The sequence below is a fragment of the Epinephelus lanceolatus genome, chromosome 12 (assembly GCF_041903045.1).
Source record: "Epinephelus lanceolatus isolate andai-2023 chromosome 12, ASM4190304v1, whole genome shotgun sequence".
NCBI lineage: Eukaryota > Metazoa > Chordata > Actinopteri > Perciformes > Serranidae > Epinephelus > Epinephelus lanceolatus.
The window spans coordinates 22,518,461-22,540,969 of NC_135745.1; the positions used below are offsets into that span (position 1 = coordinate 22,518,461).

At 40.9% G+C, this 22,509-nt stretch overlaps 1 protein-coding gene across 1 annotated transcript in view; it reads right to left on the minus strand.

Annotated features, from left to right (window-relative positions):
• Nucleotides 1-22,185, minus strand: part of retreg1 (reticulophagy regulator 1) — a 46,197-nt gene extending 24,012 nt beyond the window's left edge. Inside the window, exons 1-3 of the mRNA XM_033650456.2 lie at nucleotides 21,908-22,185; nucleotides 19,200-19,306; nucleotides 16,122-16,152 (exon numbers count right to left, since the gene is read on the minus strand). Coding sequence (XP_033506347.2) covers nucleotides 16,122-16,152; nucleotides 19,200-19,306; nucleotides 21,908-22,104 — 335 coding nt within the window. The 5' untranslated portion in view covers nucleotides 22,105-22,185. The remainder of the gene's footprint in view (nucleotides 1-16,121; nucleotides 16,153-19,199; nucleotides 19,307-21,907) is intronic.
• Between the last annotated feature and the right edge of the window lie 324 nt (nucleotides 22,186-22,509).

Below are 22,509 nucleotides of genomic sequence, written 5' to 3' on the forward strand. Positions count from 1 at the left end.
TTTTTAACCATGTGTTCCATTTATTATAGTCTTTTAGGTTATTTCATTATTTACTGAAGGTCTGTCTTAAATCGTTATTTATTCTGTACGCTGCTGGACCTGGGTAACAAATTTTGTTCCCTAGTGTTTTTGACATGTTTGAATGACAATAAACTGAACCTTGAACATTTAATTTGTCAAGTCAGCAATCAGCTTAGTTTCAAGATTAGTGTCACCAATTCAGTATCTGACCAAATGTCTCCCACTCTGTTCCTGAGATATGACGTTGAGTAATGGCCAGAAAAGTGTTTTTGGCAAACATGATGAGCCACAGTGAAGGTGACCTTTGACCTTTTGGATGTAAAATGTCATCACTTGTGTGATGTTTTGTCATAACTAGAGTATGAATTCTTGAGTTATGGCCAAAAAGCTATATTGTGAGGTCACACTGACCTTGACCTTTGAACTTTGACTACAAAAGTTTAATCAGTTTATTCCAAGTCCAAGTGGACGTTTGTGCCAAAATAAAAAAAAAATCTTGAGATATTGCATTCACAAGAATGCTGCAGATGAGGTCACGGTGACCTTCAACAATCAAATCAGACAATTCTTGAATCCATGAAATTCTCTCAAGTTGTTTTGGCGATATTGCGTTCAGGAGAATTTGGATGTACATATATACAGGGTGGCAGTAGCTCAGTCCATAGGGACTTGGTTTGGGACGGTCGCCAGTTCAACTCCCCATCCAGAGGAGTGTGGACTGGTAGCTGGAGAGGTGCCAGTTCACCTCCTGAGCACTGTCGAGGTGCCCTTGATCAAGGTACTGAACCCCCAACTGCTCGGGGTGCCTGTCCACGGGCAGCTCGCTCTGACATCACTCCATTTAATGCATAAGTCCTGTTTGTACATGTGTCTGTGTATATATGACAACAGAGTGAAAAATTAGAATTTCTTCTCAGGGATTAGTAAAGTATATTAAGGACAGACAACCCAAAAACTTAATGTCGCTAGCACAGAGGCATAAAAACAAAATAACTGTTTATCAGTGGATTACTAACACAGAGTATAAACACAGATGAGAAGGGTAAGGACAGTCTCTACACTCTACAACTGTGATTAAACTATTGATCAAAATATACTTCATATATTTCGTAGCCAACTATGCAGCTTTTATCTTTATTTCACTTGAAAGGTAAATACATTGCATCAAAAGCAATGTAAATCATCCACATTAAAAGCTTGTGGAGAATGTAAAATAAAAAGCCACCCCAACAGTGACAATTTCAGCCTGATTATATCTGTTGTTTTGCTCTTCAGCATCTAAAATCAAATCAGAAAATCAATGAGCTGTGCTCTGTCATGTAACCACCTACTTGTTTAATAGTATTTATGGTTGTAAGCTTTAATCTGCAAATTTCAACATAATTAAACTTTGTAACATTTTTTTCAATAAGTAACAAAACATGTTATTTAAAGATGAATCATTTGGTCAATCAGATTTCAATTTAAGGCCATATATGTCAATAAAAATGTGATTTGAAATCACAAATACTTAAAGATTTTGACCCCAGGACTCTTGTTTATATGACATGATCACATCAGTTGAGTGTGATGAAACTCACGGCTGGTTTGTTGTGTTGTTTTCTACCAGTCCGCCCTCTGTCCAATCAGGGGGTCCGCTCTGAAGCACACCCCCCAACTGTGTCAAGTGATCTGATTGGCTCGACTGCTTCATGTCACACCTCTGAACCAGTGGAGAAACAGCTGAGTCACACACACACACACACACACACACACACACTGCACTCAGGTTTCACAACTCTTAAGACACTTTATGTTTGTTGTGGGAACCAACTGCGGCACAGCGAGTCTTTCCTTGGAGCCACGAAAACAAAATCCATTTAAAGTCACGTGACGTCTGTCCACATATGAGAATGACATGTCTTTTTATAGACACACTTAAACGTGATGATCGTGCTCCATATGTTTACTATATGTTTATTTATCTCAGTCAGGATCTCATTTTCCTGAAGCACAATCCAAATAATTCTCCAACAAGATACCAAAATACTTTTATGTCATTTTCCATCCAGAAGAAACCATGATCATTTTCTGATGTGATCACCTGCCTCCTGAAACAGTTACAAATGAAGATAAAAAGTGATTAATCACCGTTGTCTGGTCAGTTTTCTAGTCAGTTACAGACAAAAAATATTGGGTTAAAGTTCAACCGTACGTTGCCGATTTTCAATGTGGGTAGTAGTATGTGTTCATGAACTGTAAACTTCTCCCCATCTTACCAGTGACCACACCTCCCTGCTCATTTGCCAGCTCAAACTTTCTCTAGCTTTCAGGCTGTTGTTTAAACTACAGCAATTTCACATGCCCAGCATCACAATCACAAAGAGAGAGACCTGCTAATTTCCTATACAGGGGGGTCACTGAGCACCTGGGGAGCCTCAATATGTATGCATTTATGGATGAGTTTGAAATTGGCAAAAGTAATGAAATCATCAGAACTTTCTGAAGAACATGGCAATGATGTGCTCTTGTTGGTTTCCTGTCCTAAATTTTAATTTCTCGATTGTATATCATCAAAACAGGCTTAGTCATTGTACATGCTGCTTGTGACCAAGAGGTTACACAGTAACTTAAATGTGAAAAAAATCATAGTATGCATGAAACTGTTTGCAGCGTGAAATGGGAGACAGTCTCTGATAAATTTGTTTTTGCAACCCTGCTCACCATCTTAACATGCTTCTAGAATTTTAGCTGGGAATCTAATATGAGGCTGAGATATTTCACCTCCTGAACCTGTTTGATATGCTGTCCATTGATATTTAGGTTTAACACATTAGCTTCTGTTGATGAGTGAGCCCTGGCAGAACCTTTTCAAACCATACTTGCAATGGGCTGTAAGTGACATGACAGCTGTTTAGAAGCTGTCAGAGCGGTTTTAGCAGATACATGTATGACTGTATCGTTCGCATACATCTGAAAACCTGCTCCAACACGTGACAGTGGTAAGTTATTAATGTATAGGCTAAAAAGAAGCGGACCAAGAACAGAACCCTGAGGTATGCTATCGTGTGCTGGGGCAGGAGGGTGAAGGCAGCTGATGCTAACAGGCTAAATAAGCTCATCAGAGAGCTGGTTCTGTCCTGGGAGTGGAACTTAAGTCTTTAGTGGAGGTGTCAGAGAGGAAGATGCTGAGAATTCTACTCAGTATCCTGGACAACGCCTCGCATCCCCTGCATGCCATTTTGAAGTCATATCAGAGCACATCCAGCTGCAGACTAAGACCACCAAGGAGCCCCACACAATGCCACAGGAGATCTTTTCTACAGTACAGCAAGTTGTCGCATGTCAGTCTCCGCTTTGTTAACGCCTGCTTCCCAATATGTGAATTCAGTTCAATTCAATTCAAAACACTTTATTTGTCCCCGAGGGGCAATTAAAAGGCACATAGAGTAGCACAACAACACATACAGACAATTTGACAAGACAACATAGACAATAAAAGGGATGCTACATGATATGCATTAAAGTGCTGGAAGTGCTTAAGTCCATGAAAAATACTATAAGTTAATATAAAGTGCATGGTGGAGGTAGGGGGGCAATGGTGCAGATACTGAATCAGTGGGGTTGGGTTTGGGAGTCCAGGAGCTGGACACCCCTGGTAACAAAGCTTGTCTTTCTCCTTTGAGTACTGCAGCCTGGGCAGTGAAGTCTGCGTCCTGAGGGGAGCGGCTCAAATGCAGGGAACAGCACATGAGAGGGGTCCTGAAGGATCCTGCGCGCTGATTTCACAGTCTGCTGTTCACACAGGGTGGTGAGAGCTCGGACAGGGTGTCCGATGATTTTGGAGCAGACTTTAACCGTGTTCAGTAAGCGGTTCCTGTTCTGCAGGGTGATGGAGTGAAACCAGGAGATGAAGGAGAAAGTTATCACACTCTCACTGAAGGAGTAATAAAAAGTGGTGAGAATGTCTCTGCTGAACCCGAATGAATTCAGTTTCCTGAGAAGGTGCTTTCTCTGCTGGCATTTTTTGAGGATCTCCTCAATGTTGGAGGAAAACCTCAAAGTGCTGTCAAATATTGTGGCCAGGTACTTATACTCTTCCACAATCTCCACTGTCTTCCCTTGTATGATGGTGGTGGCTGCCTCAGCCAACTGCCTCTGCTTGGAGGAGAAGGTCACTATCATCTCCTTGGTTTTGTTTGCATTGAGCTCAAGACAGGAGTTTTCACACCACTCCACAAACTCCTACAGAGCTGAGCTGTGATGTTGTGTGTGACCTGAGAGCAAAGACAGGAAGACTGTGTCATCAGCAAATTTCACAATTTGGCAGTTTGGCTGGGTGGACCTTCAGTCATCAGTGTAGAGGATGAAGAGAAGAGGACACAGCCTTGTGGAGAGCCAGTGGAGGTGAAGAGGATGTCGGAGAGGGCGTTGTTCACCAGCACTCTCTGTGACCTGTTGGTGAGGAAATCTATAATCCACAGGGTGAGTTGGTGATCCAGGTGAAAGCGGGTGGTGAGTTTTTCAGCTAAGATGTGGGGCTGCATGGTGTTGAATGCTGATGAGAAGTCTGCATACAGGGGTCTGGCTGTGGTGTTGGGGGTTTCCAGGTGCTTGAGGATGGTACCCAGAATGAATATTTTCGCATCATCAACCCCTCTGCCAGCCCGGTATGCAAACTGAAGTGGATCCATCATTGGGTCAGTTACCTTGGTGATGTGATCTGCCCTTCTTTGGGATTGGAATCACTGTAGAGTGTTTCCATGTCTTGGGGACCGTGCTGCTGGTAAAAGAGCTCTGGAACAGATGCTGGAACACACCTCCCAGCTGCTCAGCACAGTGCCTTAAGGTCCGCCCACAGATGTTGCCTGGTCCAGGAGCTGTGCTCATTTTGGTCTTTTTGAGGGCTCTCACCACCTCCTCTGTGTTGATGAAGAGGACAGAGTCGTCAGATCTGAGTGTGGAGATGGTTGACTTGAGCTGGGTGCTGTTGTCTTTTTCAAATCTGGTGAAGAAAGTGTTGAGGTCATTAGGAAGTGATGTGAAGCTGCTACCTGCAACCTGGATGGGCTTGCGGCTGGTGGAGACCAAGTTCACTGCTGCCATGTTCTTAAGGCCCTGCCAAGCTGAGCAGAGATTCCCCTGTGCAAAAGTCTGCTCCACTTTGTTTTTGTATCTCAGCTTGGCAATTTTTATAGCACGTTTAACTTCTCTGTTGACCTCCTTCTTTTCAGCTTCCGAGCCAGTGAAAAAGATTCTTTTCTTCTTATTCAGAATTTCCTTCAGCTCTTTGGTCACCCAAGGCTTGTTGTTTGGGAAGATTGTGACTGTTTTGGTGGGAATGATGTTGTCCACACAGAAAGAGATGTATGCAGACACTGTCTCCACTTGCTCACTGATGTCAGTGGAAGAGGATGTGAAGATGTTCCAGTCAGTGGTTTCAAAACACCCTCGCAGCCTGTCAATGCTGTCAGGTGTCCACTGTTTGATGTCCTTAGTCACTTTCTCTGTCCTCTTTACCACAGTTGAGTAGGTAGGAGCCAGCAATATGCTGTGGTGGTCAGAAGAGCCGAAGCTGAAGTGGTGAATTCATGCTCCCTCTGGCACAATAATTTAAATGATATCTTGAGTGTGTGTTGGCCATTATTATCAAATCTTGTAGTGTGTGCATGTTTAAGATTGGAGAGAAGAACATCTGTGAAGTTTCTCCTTACATGGGTGATGCAACCCGATTTCAAAATCGGTAAAACTCTATTCTCACAGACATTCTGGGAATACTCTCACAGAGCTCCTAACTTGGCCTAAAAACTTTTAGTGAGGAGTCCCAGCTTAGGAGTGATATAGGAAAGTTCTCAGAGCAACTCTGAGTCAGGAAGAGACAGAAACTTTTATCTTAGTGAGGAGGTGTGGTTGACTCTGTTGCTAGGTGTGATGCTTTCTTTTGACAGATGTGATTGGTTGTCACAGACATGCCCTTTTGTGAGCCTGCAAGGTGTGAGGACACCCAGTGGAAATGAAACTGACTGCATCACAATATGAGATTGACAGTGTTGTCTGTTAGTGTGATCACTTGGCTGATCTAAGGTTGAGACAGACATCACTCCTGCACTGTTGCATTTTTCCAGTGTGTTACAGCGTTATTTTGTTAGATGAGAAATGTGTGCATATCCCAAATGAGATCACCCTCAAATATTCTCCCTGCTCGATCTCATCTGTAGCATTTCATTTACTCGCTGTCATTTTGTGTTTAGAGACCATTTCTCCGACCTCTTTGTGTTTCCACCATTTTCTCCTCTGCTTAGGAAACTCCTAAACCTCTTAGAAGCCCTCCTCCCTGCTCCTACCAGTCTTTCACCTTAGGAGCTCTCTTAAGGGCTAAGATGCTTTGTGAATAACTTTTGTCTTTACAAAGTCCTAGTCTTAACTTTAAGAGGAAATTCTAAGAAAACGTCACAATTCTAAGAATTTTCTTAGAATTTCGTCACTAGGAGCAACTCTTTGTACGAGGAAGCTTTGTGAATACGGCCCCTGTGGTCCTAGCTCAGCTTTAGTGGTCATCACGGGTTAAAGAAGCCGACGGTGACGGTTGGTAGGAAACAGGATGTAAACAGTTGTTGACTTCTGTGTCTTTTGGTGTGCGGATCACTTTTTCTTTTTTCAGACTTCTGTGTCAAAGTCACACACTTTGATGAACCGTAAAACAGAACCAAAATAGAGGAGGAACTCTATTATTCTATTTCAATGTTATGTTTTAGACTACATTCACCACACACATACACACACACACACACACACACACACACACACACTGTTGGCTTAAACATCCCAGCTGTCAGCTCGCATTTTGGGTCAGCAGCTAATCTCCCACAAGCCTTTGCTCGAGATTCGCTCTGAGCCTGATGTACAACTACCCACAAGACACCTCTGACAGACAACAGCAGGTGACAAGAACACAATCCAAAACACCCTGCCGGCCAAATGTCACAGAGACAGAGACAGAGAGAGAAAGGCAGAGGGTAAAGAGAGATATTTAATCCTGGATATGTAAATTAGGACAAAAGGAACCCGCAATGAATCAAACTGCTACTGTTGTCAAACATCAAACAGATAAATGGAGTTATACTTTAAGAATTTATGAGTTACAGGGAACGTTTAAAGCTCCAGTGTGTAGGATTCAGGGGGATACACTGGCAGAAATGGAATGTAAGACGTTAGAATGAGACGTTTATATCTACATAGGGAGCGGGTCCTCGTCTACGGAGATCGCCATGTTGCATCGTCATGTTTCTACAGTAGCCCAGAACGCACAAACCAAACACTGGCTCTAGATAGGCCCATACACGTTTTCACATCGGCTACTGTAGTTACCAGCCCTTCCACAACAAGAGCATCAGAAAAGTGTTTGTTTTGGAGAGGAGGAGACCTCTGTGGATAATGTGGCTCCCAGTAAAAACTTCCTGAACGTCTGGACCTTAAGGCTCTGACACACCAAACTGACGGCTGGCCATTGTTGAAAGCTGAGCTGCTGGTGAGCATCTGCCACTCTTGTAGCTGCGTTGTGTCCGGCACTGTTGGCCCAGCAGCACAGCAGAGCCCATTAGCGAATGAAATCACTCTGACTGGAGGTTCAGCTCAGCGCACAAGAGAAATGGAAGTGAGGAAAGTAAACAAGAGCCAAAGAGCCAATGTGAAGAGGGAGTGAGACCTAAACAAACTTGTTACATAAGGTGAAATCATATTCTTTAGCTATTGAGTTCTTAGCAGACACGTTTCCTGATGGCTTGTGTTACTGTTCAGTGGCGCATGGTAAGTATTGTCTGTTCTTTCAACGTTTGGATTGTGTTGTTAATGTGCTAACTGGCTAACTAGCATCAAAGCAGTCTTCCAGTTTCCCTTTTTGCATGAGGATTGCAGATGACCGCCATCTGCTGGTGTGGATGGGTACATCCTTTCATGCAGGTGAAGAATGCACATGCTTATTGGCTGTTGGTTTGGTGTGTTCATGCACAACTTTTTGGCCGAGACATGGCAACGCCAGGAGATGCAGCAGGGGGCTCTCGTAGCTGCTAGTTCTCTGACATCAGTTTGTTTGTTGTGTCTGGGTCCTTAAGTTATCAGAGGTGGGAGAGCCTCCCATCTCCAACATACCAAACAGCATTGGAGAAAAACTGATTTGTAAAGTGAAACTGCTTTATTGAGTGTTTTTACCGGTTTAAACCACCATGTCCATTTGTTTTGGAGTGGGAGAGACCTCTGTGGATAATTCGGCTCCTGGTAAAAACCACCTGAGCAATGAAGACATGAAGGAATCTTAACCTGAAGAAGTTTCAACTGGCTGCAATCTATAATCCTCACCACTAGATGCCACTAAATCCCCCTAAATCTCACATACTGGACCTTTAAAATCTCCATGACAATAGTCCTTTTTACAAGGAGATCGCTTGAGGGCCACTACGAAGTCCCTTTTTTATGCCTCTTTTGCATTTTTACACAGAACCAAACAACGACAGCATCATGCCACTCCAGTGGGTGATTTTAGTCAGCATGCTGGCATCAAGGAATCACAAGAGACGTGACAGTCGTGACATGTAATGCAACAGCGTCAGCCTCTAGTGTGACATATAATATATGCATTAGCAGTGCTTTAGCAACGATAACAATGGCATTAACATGTCAATAGCAATCATTTACCGTCCCTGTTATATGGCGGCTGATCTTGTCCTCTGCTCGGAGGGTAAGGAGCTCCCGGACGTCACTGTTTTCCCAATTTGCGGACACTTATGGCCGCTGTTTTTCTTCTTTGAGTTAGCTGCTAACTGTTACCACCTCCTTTTAAATCTACTGCTGTGGGCCACACGCAAAAAATTTTTTTTCAAGCTTAGCTTAGCTTTAGCTCCATTACATTCAGTCTTTCTACCTCTGATTATTGTTATTGTTATGAGATGGAAACCAGGGTTATTTCTTTGTACCAAAACACTCTGAGTCGCCCCTGACCTGGACTTACCCGCTTATCAGTTATATAACTCAGATGTGTTGCATCCAGCCTGGCGCCCACAAATCCCTCTCACCTCTGCTGAATCCCACCGAGCCTTCAGGGCCAGCAGCTGCATTGAGTAAGGGACCACTGCAAACCTCTCCCTCGACCAATGTGACTCCCCCCACCTCCACTACAGTCTCACATAGCTGTGTCAGCGCTAGTGAAAGGTCTGACTGAACCCATCATATATCCATCAACAACATGTGGAGATAGGTCTGGCTATGAGAGACTAGTTTCACGAAGTGACTGGGGATTTTGAAGACAGTCACAAGCAGGAAGTGGAAGGGCAAGAATTTTATCTGAAATAGGCCATCAACAGCAGGCTTATACACATAGTCTACATCCTGTGAGCCAGACAACTCACTCAACTCAGTCGGCCCGGTTGGGTCAATAATTTGCAATGTGGATTGTTTTACCAGACATTGACAGTCGAGAGCAGCCATGCTTGCAGTTATCTTCAAATGCCACATGAGCAATAGGCTGGCAAACTCGGCCAGCAGTAGATAATCAGCCGTGTGTGTCTGACTGTGGATGGTGGAGCTGCTGAATGGATTTTTGAAATTTCTTAGTTGCAGAGGTGGCTGTTAGCAGTTAGCTCCAATTGTTAGTCACTGAACGGCAGCGGAGCTAGCAGCCACTGGCCGCTGAACTTCACAGCTGATCCCCGCAGGACTCCACTTAGGGCGGACTGGAGAAGGCTTATGGTTTGATGCTGTCTGACTGGCAGGTAGGAGGTTCAGTTATCTGTGAGTGTAGCTGTGCTGTTATGGTGATGCGAGACTAGTTTTAGGTAGCAATGGGGATTTTGATAATGGTAACACGCAGGAAGTGGAAGGGGAGAGTTCTGTTTGAGATAGGCGGCCAATGGCAGGTTTCTATGCAAAGTCTACATCCTTTCAGTCACAAGCTAGACTGAGTCTGCCTGGTAGGGTCAGAAATTCACAGCATGGACCGTTTTACCAAGTGCAATTAGTGTTAATTTTGTTGACGAAAACTATGACGAGAATATCTGTCAACGACCTTTTTTCCATGATCGAAACAAGATGATGATGAGCTAAAATAGATCTTGCTAATAAAACTAAGACAAAATCTGTGTTTCATTTTCATTGACGAGACGTGACGTGACGAAAATGTTAATGGTACAAATATTTATTTCCTCGCTTTTAAATGTGACTGAGCAGGTTTCTGTGTACCTGTTGTTATGAAATATAAAATATAAAAGATGGTACTTGTGCATCAATTTTCCAAACAAGGTTAAAACAGTAAAATATGGCTCTTGCGCTATAGATGCACAGCCATGCAGTGAGCTAACATGAAGTGTAAACATGAGTTAGTACAGTGACAAGTAAAGTGGATTAACAGAAGTACAGACTGAAGGCCTTTCAACACTGAATCTGTTTTTGTCGTCTGATAGTGTTGCACATCTAAAAGTAAATACAACCTCATGTTGTGTCAACCATATTTGCGCACAGTCCGAAACTTGAGCACTTTTTTGGACCAGGTTTGATTTTTTTGTGTGTTTTTCGGATCAGTCAGAGCCTTTAGAGCTGTTTGACCAAGAATCAGTGAAGAAATGTGGTGGTGGGACACAGCCACAACAAGACAGAGAAACGGGGCTCACACACACCGGTCGCGAATAAACCAATTTGCACGAGTGAATTACATATAAAGTCATTGTAGAGATGTGATTAGATGCAAATTCCTATTGGTGAGATTGACACAACGCGCGAATGATGCAAATTAAGCGGCGGGAATAAAACAAGCTAAAAAAATCTGAACTTCAGCAACCAATTTGTGCTGTTATAGCCAATCAGCATTGATATCCTCTGCGGACGAATGACACAGAGGACTTACCCGTGGAAGTTCATTCATCGATTCAGCAATTTAACGCGAATATGACCTGAGTTATTTGCACATATGAGGCATCGACACAAAATATTATAGCGTTCAAACTCACTTAGTAATGCCATGTGAAAATCTGTATCCTGTTTGGTGTGAACGCAGCATAACTCAGACACCTCACTTTCAACAGGTCAGACAGTAATATTCAGGTGGATGATGATGAAGAGGAGGAGGACGTGAACCACACACAGAATGTGGAGACAGAGAGGGAGGACAGCTCTGTCCCTTCATGCAATTGCGGTGCCAAATGACGGGGGGGAGTGGTGACAGACAGATAGGTGACTCCAGTGGAGAGAGGCAAAAGAGGACATGTGTCTCACTGTGCAGAAGCCAGAGCTGCCAAATTAATTACATTTTGCTTTGTGTGTGGACGAAACAAAGCATCACCAGTGAATGATCAACATCAAGTTAAGTCATATGAAGTACAATACAATAATTAATCTAATAAAAAAGTCCATAAAATAAACAAGAGTAGCTTAATTCAACAGTTACATTACACCGAGACAAGCTTTTTGAGAAGAAATCAACCTTCTTCTTTTTTCACCCCATAGTAACTGACTGGGCATGTTGATCCTGTGTTGTTATTCTACAGTCTGTGCTCAGTCTGGTGTTTAAGGTCATGTGGGGGGTTTACTAAGTCTCTCATACTGTCACCTGAACCTTCTTTATGCGCTCAGGCTCCACCAAGTGGTAAAAGTTCAAATGTAAGGAGAGTAGGACAAACACATCCAGACAAAGAAGTTTTTATGGTGTGTAAATCCAGCAAAAAAAAATCAACTATACTATTACTACTATTTGTAGATGATAAATATATAACACAGACATATTCCCAGTTTTTCATTTGAAAAGTAGCCCAGTTAGCGTACATACTGTTTCCTTTTATACACAGTGGCACGCACACACACACACACACACACACACACACACACACACATATATATATATTAGGTGGGCACAATATTGGATTTTTTGCCAATATATAACAACATATGTGGCTGATAACTGATACTGATATCGATATATCCACTGTTTTCTCCACCTACTTTTAACTGATCATCAACTCTCCTCTGTAGTGGCATTAACATCATACTATGCATGCATACTCTTATCGTGACGGCCCACCAGCAGATGGAGACATGAAATACAGTGCTTTTCAATGTATGTAATATTCAGTCATTGTGCAAAATAAAAAAAAGCATGATGCCCAATTCTAATAGTTCATTTTATTGGCCGATACAGCTGACGTGCTAATATTATCGTGCATGTATATATAAAATATACATAAAATTCCCCATCAGCAAAACATTAAATGAAATACGATGAAATGAATATGCTTAAATAAAGACTGGACTGCATGTTTTGGCATTTCCTGACAGTCCATACTGAGGCCTACAGCTACTCATATATTTACTCTCTGAAGACCTGCAGTTTTTATGACTAGCATACAGCTCAGGAGTCTCTGCTGCATACACCCAAAATGAGGCCTGAAAGAGGAGTACGCCATTTCTCACACAAAAGTTGTGTTCTATAAAAACAAACTTGACAGGAGAATGTGCACACCTATATGGAAACTTTAGTTTAGTTTAGTTTAGTTGACAAGAATTTAAATACAGCAGAAAATACAGCCATATATGAAGTTGTCATGGACAGTCCAGGACCCATGCAGACGCACATTTTGGAGACAGGAGAAACTGGTGATGCAGATAGTGAGGTGGTAAACTGAAGCCAGATTGTAGAAATGAAACATGCACACATTAAATTTTCATTTAATATCACACGTTACTTATAGATCCACTTTTTCATAAACATTCAAACCAGCAGTTGTGAGACATAACTTTTCCATAAGCACCTTTCAGTTCTGAAATCAAATTCTGCTCACTATTTCACATTCTCCCCCTCGGACACTCAGTGTTGCCATGACTCATTCATAGCAGGCTCATTTCAACACATCAGCATTCATGAGGTGCCTGTAGAGGGCGAGATACGAGGCGGATTCACGTACAGACCATTCCAAGTTGATTTGGGATTTATAAAAGGAAACTCCCTGGCAGGTGTACACAGGGATTTATAAATCATAATATTCTTTGGCACAAACCATTTAGGGCTGTTGTCCCCTGGTACACCATGGATGCTACGCACTGTTTCATAAATGATACCGCAGGTCACCTTTGCTTCTCCCCTCATTTGGCTCTCCCGCAGGTACCAGGATCTGTCTGTAGACAAGCATCTGACTGTCTTTCATATCATTTTCAGAGTCACAGAGCCCACTAATCACTTTCCGATGGCATGACTGCGCTCTCTGCTTATTGGTGAAACCTAAAACCTGAGGTCATCCTTATCACTCACTTGGCTCCGGCACACTGCTCTCAACTGTTTACTACCACAGAGTAGTAAAATAATATTTTGGCTTTATTCTCAAATTATTTTTTCTCCTACGGTGTCCCTGATTGATGAATCTTTCACAAGGTGAGTGAGTGATTTGTGACTTGAAACTGAGCCGTCACATGGTTTGGTCTCAGAGAGGATTAGATTAGACAGTCATGTGTGACCAATCAGCTGTGCAGCTGCAGCTTCTCAACAGTTCAGTGCAGATTTAGATGAGTGTATGTTCAACAACACATCTGTGCATCCAGTTTGACACGACACACATTTCTGGTGTACATGATATCAGCAAGGCGTGATTCAAATGTAAGAGAAATTAATCTTTAAAAGTTTTAGTTTCAGAAACATTTCACAGGAGGCAAAAATACTTTCATTGTCCATGTTAACCATGAGCAGGCAGAGCCAAAGAACCAAAGCTTTACTTGCTAACAGAGTAACAAAGAGGTCTGAGGTGTTTTTTTTTCTTCACTGTAAAGTTACATCTGCTTTGTTTTTCTCATCATGGCTCTAAAATGCCACACTACCCAGAGGTCTCAGCGGGTGTTGCCATGTAGAGCTGAAGCAAATCCAGAATGTTTTGATGTTGAAATAAGGAACAAAACACTGACATCACAGCTGCTGAATTTATCCCACACTGACCCAGAATCTCGTAATCTTTAGCTACAGCCCACCATTAGTGGCACGTAACAGATTTTTAATGGAGTTTGTGAAATGTACTGGACTTCTATCCTTCCACTTTATTGTCTGCAGACTTGTACTGTTGAGTTTTCATCAATGAAATGGATGTTTTCTAACAGTTTGTCTTTTGTACTGATGACTGAACAAAGAGTTTCATGTCCATCTGAACCTCAAAGTGCTCCAACTGTCAGTAAACTAACAGTCTATGAGAAGATTTACAACAATAGATTACAACAAAATTCAACACACTCATGAGGTTATTTTTAATATAATTTTCACGACATTTAAGTCATGATACAATATTTTTCCATCCATCCATTGTCAACCGCCTATCTGAAGCAAGTCGCAGGGGCAGTAGGCTGAGCAAAGTATTCCAGACGTCCCTCTCTCCAGCAACCCTTTCCAGGAACCACGAGGTGTTCCCAGGCCAGATGAGATATGTAATCCCTCCAGCGTGTTCTAGGTCTACCCCGGGACCTCCTACCATTTGGACGTGCCCTGAACACCTCTAACAAGAGCTGTCCAGGAGGCATCCTGATCAAATGCCCAAACCACTTCAACGGGCCCCTTTCCACGCGAGGGAGCAGCGGCTCTACTCCAAGCTCCCTCCCGATGTCCAAGCTCCTTACCCTATCCCTATGGCTGAGCCCAGCCATCCCACAGTCATTACCCAAATCTCATGACCATCGGTGAGGGTTGGGACATAGATGGACCAGTAAACTGAAAGTTTTGCCTTCTGGCTCAGGTCCCTCTTCACCACGACGGTCCGGACGATATTATTGCAATTTTAAATATGTTGCGATACACTGAGTATTGTGATAAAATACACTGCTATATACTGAGATTTATTACCTTTCTTCAACTGTATATTATGTCCCAAAGGAAAACTTTGTCAATATCTGTTTTATCTAATAAGATAAAGTTTTCAGTCTGTTCATCTCACTTCAGCCATTTCTTTGCAACAGCTAAATGTATCTAGTGGACTGAAAAAACAATTTATTATACTATGCTAGTTTGCTACCTAAAGTTTACTTTGTATTTGTCATATTATTAATTTAGCTTGGCACTGTGTGACGGTACGATTTTGCCACACAAAAATATCGCAATACTATGCTGTTTCGATTTTTGCTCCCACCCCTAGCAGCTGTATAGTCGACTCGTCTAATGCTAATGGCAAGATAGCAACTTAACGTAAAGTCCGACTTGTGGCTAATTCATTAGAATAAAATGACATAAGTAGGGTTGCAGTGATATACTGGTTTCAGGGTGACCGTGATATAAAAGTTGACGGTTATCATATATTTTTTTTTTTTTTTTTTTCTTATTTTCGAAAAGGAGACTTTTAACACATACCTCCACGAGCAAAATGGTTTCAAGTTTCAATTACAGTAATATAACGTTTATTTAACCAACATTAACCCTTCTGTTTTCATCCCTTTAAGGGTCATTCTGACTGATAATAATAATAATTCTGTAATACCGTGATTCTGTGAAACCATGACATTTTCTGAAACTATTACCTTACGGTGAAAATCTCAAACTGTTGCAACCCTAGACATAACGTTTTCTCATCTGTAACCATGATTTCTGTCTGAGTCAAGTCAGATAGATTTTCACCGGCAATAAATGGCCCCTTGTGACTTCACAACGCCATCAAAGTGCGTCTTTTCTTATTGTTTTGATGGAGAAACGGCAGAAATTACAGACTGTGAGTGTAAAACTTACTTACTACAGAATATATTTAACACAGTTGAGATTTTTGTTTCGTCTATTCTGTTAACATTTTCAGTTAAAACACTTTCATAGTGTTTTTTGAACTGTCTGTAAAAAGAGTTTGACATGGTACTGAGCAGAATTAAGATGTCTTCTGTCTTTTCTCCTGTCTATTTACTGTACTCTTTACTGTGGGTTGGTCTCTCAGGATTGGTTCTGAGGTGGTTCTGATCGTACCTTGCATCCTTGGGTCACCACTCCTCAGAAAAGTCAGACACCACCTGTGGGGTCCCTCAGGGTTCTAGTTTTGAATGTCTGTTTTTTTCCTACTTTCACTTTAAAATGCTCTGCCCAACACCAAACACACACACAAACACACATCCACCTCAGATGCACTTCACTGTCCTACCTTGCAGTCATGCTGCGCCATAAGTGAGCTCCTGTGGGAGAGAGGACATCTATTATTCATCATCACTGAGTAGGTCACATCTCTGGAAAATGGCATAATAATGAGAGTAAAATGACTAATAAAAATAAGGACGCTGTATAAACAGATAATGAATGACAAGACAGGAAATGGCAGCTGTATATATCTACACAGAACTTATTATTGCTGACCAATACAGTACATTCATAAACACTTCAAATCTCCTTTAACCTGCTCACTGCTACATTATACCTCCTGTTTACTACATGTTAAGAATAAAAGTGAACAAAAATATGTGGACAGTTTGTACTTAGAGCTGTGGGAGGTTGCAGGACGCAGATGCAGAGATGTTGCAGATAACAGCTGGATGCTACTGTGGCTGCAACTAGGGATGCGCAGATATGGAGTTTTTTCAACGGATACCGATAATCAATAATAACCTGCTTCTCATTGCCAATAACCGATACCATACCGATAATTTCACATTTTTGTGTTTTAAAAAGAAGTGTATAACCTGTAGTTTATGTACAGCTAAGGGTAGGAAAGGATAGTAGTGAAAGATGTCGTAAGAAAATATGGAGGATTTAATATTCCATAGCTCTGACCTAACCAAATTAATAATACATAACTGTAATACAACAAAAACAAAGAACAGTTCTGACTCTTCATACCTGCCAACATTAGGTCTACCCTCATCACCCCTGTGCGCATATAACCTCACACTACAGATGAACAGAATTAATACAAGGATATGAAGTTAAAATTACTTTTAATCAGTATTGAATTTATAGTTGACAGTAAGACAAAGGGAGATGATGAAGCCCAGTGTTACTGTGTGATTCTCTGGTGTATCAGTAAAGTGTATGAACTACACTGCAGAGTGGAGTCTCTATTAACAGAGACAAACACTGACAGCTGACTCATATGCACGTCGGCAGGTCCGCGTTACATCTGGCATATAACATGTTTATATCGTCACACTGCATCTTTATAAACACACCTGGGCACCATCTCACCGTCCTACAATAAACTAGCCTACAACTACCGAGTAGAATAGCGATGAGCTATTGATTCACCTCACTCATTAACAGACTCAGACAGACAAACGGCTGTGTCTGACACACATACAGCCAGAGAAAGAGATGTGCTCCAGACTAGGCTGCCAGGTAACGATACAAATAATCACTAACTGTAGCATCACATGGTTAGAGGTTATTAATAAGTTTAACAACAGAGTCTGTAACAGAGTCTGTAAATAGTCTACAGTGAGACATTGGTCTATATGTTGCATGTGAATGAATTTACCGCAGTAGCACACGTGCAGTATAGCGCTGCACTGCTAGTTTGTGTGTGAGGTGGATTGTAGCTCATCGCTGGTCTTGTTGTTTGTTGCAGTCTATAGTGTGACAGTTAGACAATATACAAACAAAATAAACAAAAATATTTAAATAATTTTCTAGCATTAGATTCATCTGAAAGGCCAACAGATGGAAAACGACTTTTTAACTCTCTCTCAAAGATTTTTAGTTGTTTCAAACCTACTTGATACTTTTATACTCATGTTTTGTGTCCTGTGCTGCAAACCTTTAAACATCTGTAGCTCCAGTGTTGTGTGCAAAAAGTTAACGTACAGCCCTGCTATTTATTTTATATCGCAGTCTGTTTTTATAAAAGTGCATGTGGCATCTCAAATGTGGCTTTGACTTGCAACCAAACATGCAGTTCATTTTGTAGAAAATACAGACACATATATCATGTATCACCTGTCAGCCTGAAAATACCAAGATATGAATTTTCATCCATATCGCCCAGCCCTCCCTCGACATGTTTCGCCCTGTAAACAACGTGCTGCAGTTGTTGTTCATCTTCTTCTCTGTGTTTATTGGCCTTTGCAAACCAAATTTAAAGGTACATGTAGCGCCACCCACTGTGTCGGGTGTGTAGATGCTGCCCTATTTATCGGCTATAATTTCAATTATCGGAATAATGCATCATATTACAAATGTCCCATTATCGGCTGATATGTATCGGCCAATTATATATCATGCATGCCTTGTTGCAGCACTATCTGACCTCCTCGGAGTGCAGCAGTCGCTCTCTGTGCGTCTCCTCTCATAGAGCATTATTTTGTCCCAAATGATGGTCAAATATCAAGGCATCGTTCTGTAATATTTTAACACTGACTTTTGATGTTTGAGATCCCTGAAATATTTCCTGCTATTTTATTGTACCAACTGGCAGCATCTGTATGTGGCATTACGTGCTGTACGTTCAGGCGGCCCATAGGAAGAAATATACAATAAAAAAGGGACCTAGAAGTATAAACAGCACAGTCAATATGAGTGTTAAAGTGGACTTCCTCTCTACTCGGTGTTCATTAAGGCTCATTTGCAGGCTTGGCAGGATTTACAGTCAGCCAATATTAAGAGGTACAAGGGTCAGAGCCACAGTGAATAAAAAGAAAAAGCTTTTATCATCTCTCTGGATAATCGAAACACACAGTGATGAGTTGCATCTTGTTTTCATCACGCTGGTTAAAAACATCACTGGCATGTAGAACACGTGCGTCTAAACAGGAGGGTAACAGTGAGCGACGGTCAGACTGATGAGTCACCATCTGTGTGTCATCCTCATCGCAGACTCGTCCTTTCTCATCAGGCTAACGAGTCACCATCAGGGTGAAATCATCTGGTAGTCTGAGCTGGACTCCAGCAGGTCAGCGGTTGAAGATTATTTACAATATTTTCTCGATTCACTGACTAACTGCTTTAAAGGGCAGGTGGTCTGGGTGTCAGAAAAAAGTGAAAAATATAAAACTAATTCCTATTATATTATTTATCATGAACAAATGCAGCTATATTTTTCATCAGTATATCAAAGGGGGCATTTTAAAGCATGTGTTAATGTTGAGGGAGATGTGTCTGAGGAATGTTTTCAGCACCTTGTTGAATCTGTGCCTCGAAGAATTAAAGCAGTTCTGACAACCCAACACTAGTGAGGTGTACCTAATAAAGTGGCCAGTGAGTGTATATTACACAGTATAGGGTCATTTGATGTTACCTGTGGATCTGGACCGAGCGACGTCTCTTGCGGTCACCGTGACGACCAGCAGGGCCAGCAAGACGGTCAGGAGGCTGTAGGCTCGCAGAGAGCTGAAGGCCACAAACCTGAAGAGGAACAAAACAAAGGTTTCACTCACATCAGACAGCAGTTTGTGACAGCATCATGTCGTATCAGTGTGTGTCAAAATTCTCAGTCTTCTATATTTCAGAGTTTGTCATCTTTGCTGTTAGCTGCTCGTAGCAATGAAGGAACTAAAGTTTACTGTCTGATGGTACTAATGGATGTTAAGAGTGACCATATTGGATCATATCCTATTCTGTATTATGATTTCTTTAATTTTCTCCTTTATTTATTACGCAGCATTACAAAGACCTTGCAGTATATTTCCCTGTCCTCTGTGTTGTCTTTGGGAATTTGGGGGAGGAGGAGTTTCTAATATTACACATAAATTACATATGGTGAGTTTTTTATGGGCTGATTTTCTTTTTTATTTGTTTTTTAAGTCTGTATTTTTTTTCATTTGACTGTTTTTAGGCTAAAAAATAAATTCAAATAAATAAAATTTGTGTTTCTCCAGAGGAATCAGACCACTGAGGCCACTGTGTATGGGGATATAAATGTACAGAAAATATAATTTAACTAATGAATATATAAAATGTATCAGCTGATTGTATCTGCAGATATTGGCCTCTCACAGATATATCAGTAATGGCGTTTATGCTGTCTGATGTGCACTGATGTGATTTTAAAGAACATAATCAGGAAAAAAATGCTTGGAGTGATTCATAATAATTAAATTCCCACTGGCGTTTAATGTTCAGTGCACTGATGTCATTTTTGGCAATAAAGTTCACTGTTAAACTGTAAAAAAAAAAAAAAAAAATGTGTAAGAAAGTGTTTGATAACCATATTTGAGCCATAATTGCAATGTATAGATACAAAGACAGACAGATATAAATATATATACAAAAAGATATACAGATATAGATCTATATATAGATGGGTGGAATATCAACCAGTATATCAAAATCTAGATTTTTTACTTCGTAATATCAATATCAGCCCTAAAAATCCAGTGTCGGTCGGGCTCTAATAAAATGTGAACGAAATTTCTGAGGGTGAGGTGTTTCTTTTTTAGCAACATCAGGGAGTTAACATAAAACAGTACATATAAAAAAATATAATAACCTATAGTGTATATGATAAGGCTGATTCCAGTGTCCAAATATTTAGTATTTCCCTACTATTGAGGACATACAGTGGGATATTATTGTGAATTTATACAGCCTAATATAAGAAACTATAAATATTCTGAAAACAATTACACACAAACAGGATAAACAATGTAAACTATTTGCAATCCTCATATTTTTAATATCATCTGAATATTTTAGTGACATCATGAGATCTAAGGGACTGTTTGTTACTTATGAGGGGGCGCAACAAGGGGGAGGCGTGTCAGATATTTTTTAAAAAAAATTTTGCTTAGGGGAGGTGCATACGAATTTAAATAGTTGTATTTTGCATTTATTTACCTCAAATTTGGTTCGGAGGGCATGTTTTCATTTAAAAAATTACACCATTTATCACAGCCAGAACCTGTAAGAACAGAAATTATCGTTGGATTTTCAAATTTCCGATGGTCCCTGGACACATCATGTGCAACGAACTGTGTATATAAATAGTGATATTTCGTCAACAATAACTTAGCATGAAGGACACGAGTGAAAAACTGAGGCTTCCTTTCTTTGAAACCTGGAGCAACATCTCTTTTCTTGTGCTACTTTCGGACGCCTTTCGCAAGTCTTTAAACCTTTAAACCCTGAGCAAATTGGTGCCATTTCTTTCAAAAACATGGGAAAAAAAGTCAATGAGCAACTTAAGAGATGTCCCACGAATTGCAAAAAAAAAAAAAAAGATTTACAAAATGATTTAAAAACAAAAACTAGGGAAAATAGAAAACATCTAAAGAAAAACTATATTCATAATTACTATCATTATTACATTTTAAAATTATATCACAAAATTACTATTTTACTATTTTAATTTTTAAGCACTCTTTCCAGGTCATTTCATAGTTTGTTTGTTTTGAACTTTCTTTTCTTTTAAATTTTTTCTTTGAATTTTCTCTTTTTACTTTCTTGCCATTTGTTTGGGTCATTTCTTCTTTCATTGCTCAGTGTCTTCATCCCACGTTTTTAAAAGAAATCAAGCCTTTTTGTTCAGGTTTTTAAGGGTTAACTTTTATTTTAAAAATCTAATAACTAGTTTATGTTTGAGGGAGGGTCATGCATTTCCCACCAGTCACTCAGGGAGGCTCAAGGAAAAATATTTGTAGCTTTCCAGAGGGTCAAAATTACAATTAAAAAAAAAAACAAAACAGTCACACCCCAGCCACCTCACTGAGTAAAGAACAGTCCCTAAAGAATACCATTGATTTTGTTCAATGTTGCTGGAACTGTGAACAAACAGGCACTGCATGCCTTTAAAAACATTATTATTATTAGTCTATCGTAGGATAAAAGGATTTTAAGCAAAAACAAAAGATGGCTGTAAATCTAATTAAAGCCATATAAACATGATTATGATGTTAAACTGAGGTTTTGGGGTCAATCCAAAGTCATAATAATGTTTCCGTTAATTACCAGGAGCTCAGTGTAATCAGGATGGGAGCCTGTGTGATATCCCTGCGTCATGGTGCCTACCAGATCACCGTGTTGGCTGCAGCAAACAGCGCTGAAGTCCTGCACGGTCTCTGCCTCCAGTTGACCAGGCCGGTGAGACGACACCCTACGCGGCAGGGAGGCGTCTCCTCCCCGCGGTGTCCCCGGCTCAGCGGCCCCGGCGGCCTGGCAGCCTCCTCCTCGCCACCCGCGGTTCCTGTTTCCCGGCTCCCCAACATTGGAAAACGACCGGGGCCCCTCTGCTCTGCCGCTCCTCCAGCAGAGAGACCAGTGTCAAGTTAACCGGATGGTTTGTGATAGTACTTCCGGTGCTGGGTTTTCAAAAATAAAGGTCATTGAAACTGCAACCTTACTAATGTGCATAATGTCTATACAATCTAAACATAAATATTATTATACCCTATATAGTGTGTAACAGTCTGAGAGACATTTTGTACTGACATTTAATTAAAATGATTTTCATATTTTCTGTCATAATTTCATTAACGTTGTCATTGTAGTTGAAAAAGGTAGTTTTAATTGAAGATATTTTAAAACACGCCACCTTTAAAAAATATTGTTCAGTTAAAGAAAAGGTATTGTTCTTTATGTAAGTTTATTTTTTTGATCAGAGTAATAGGTCA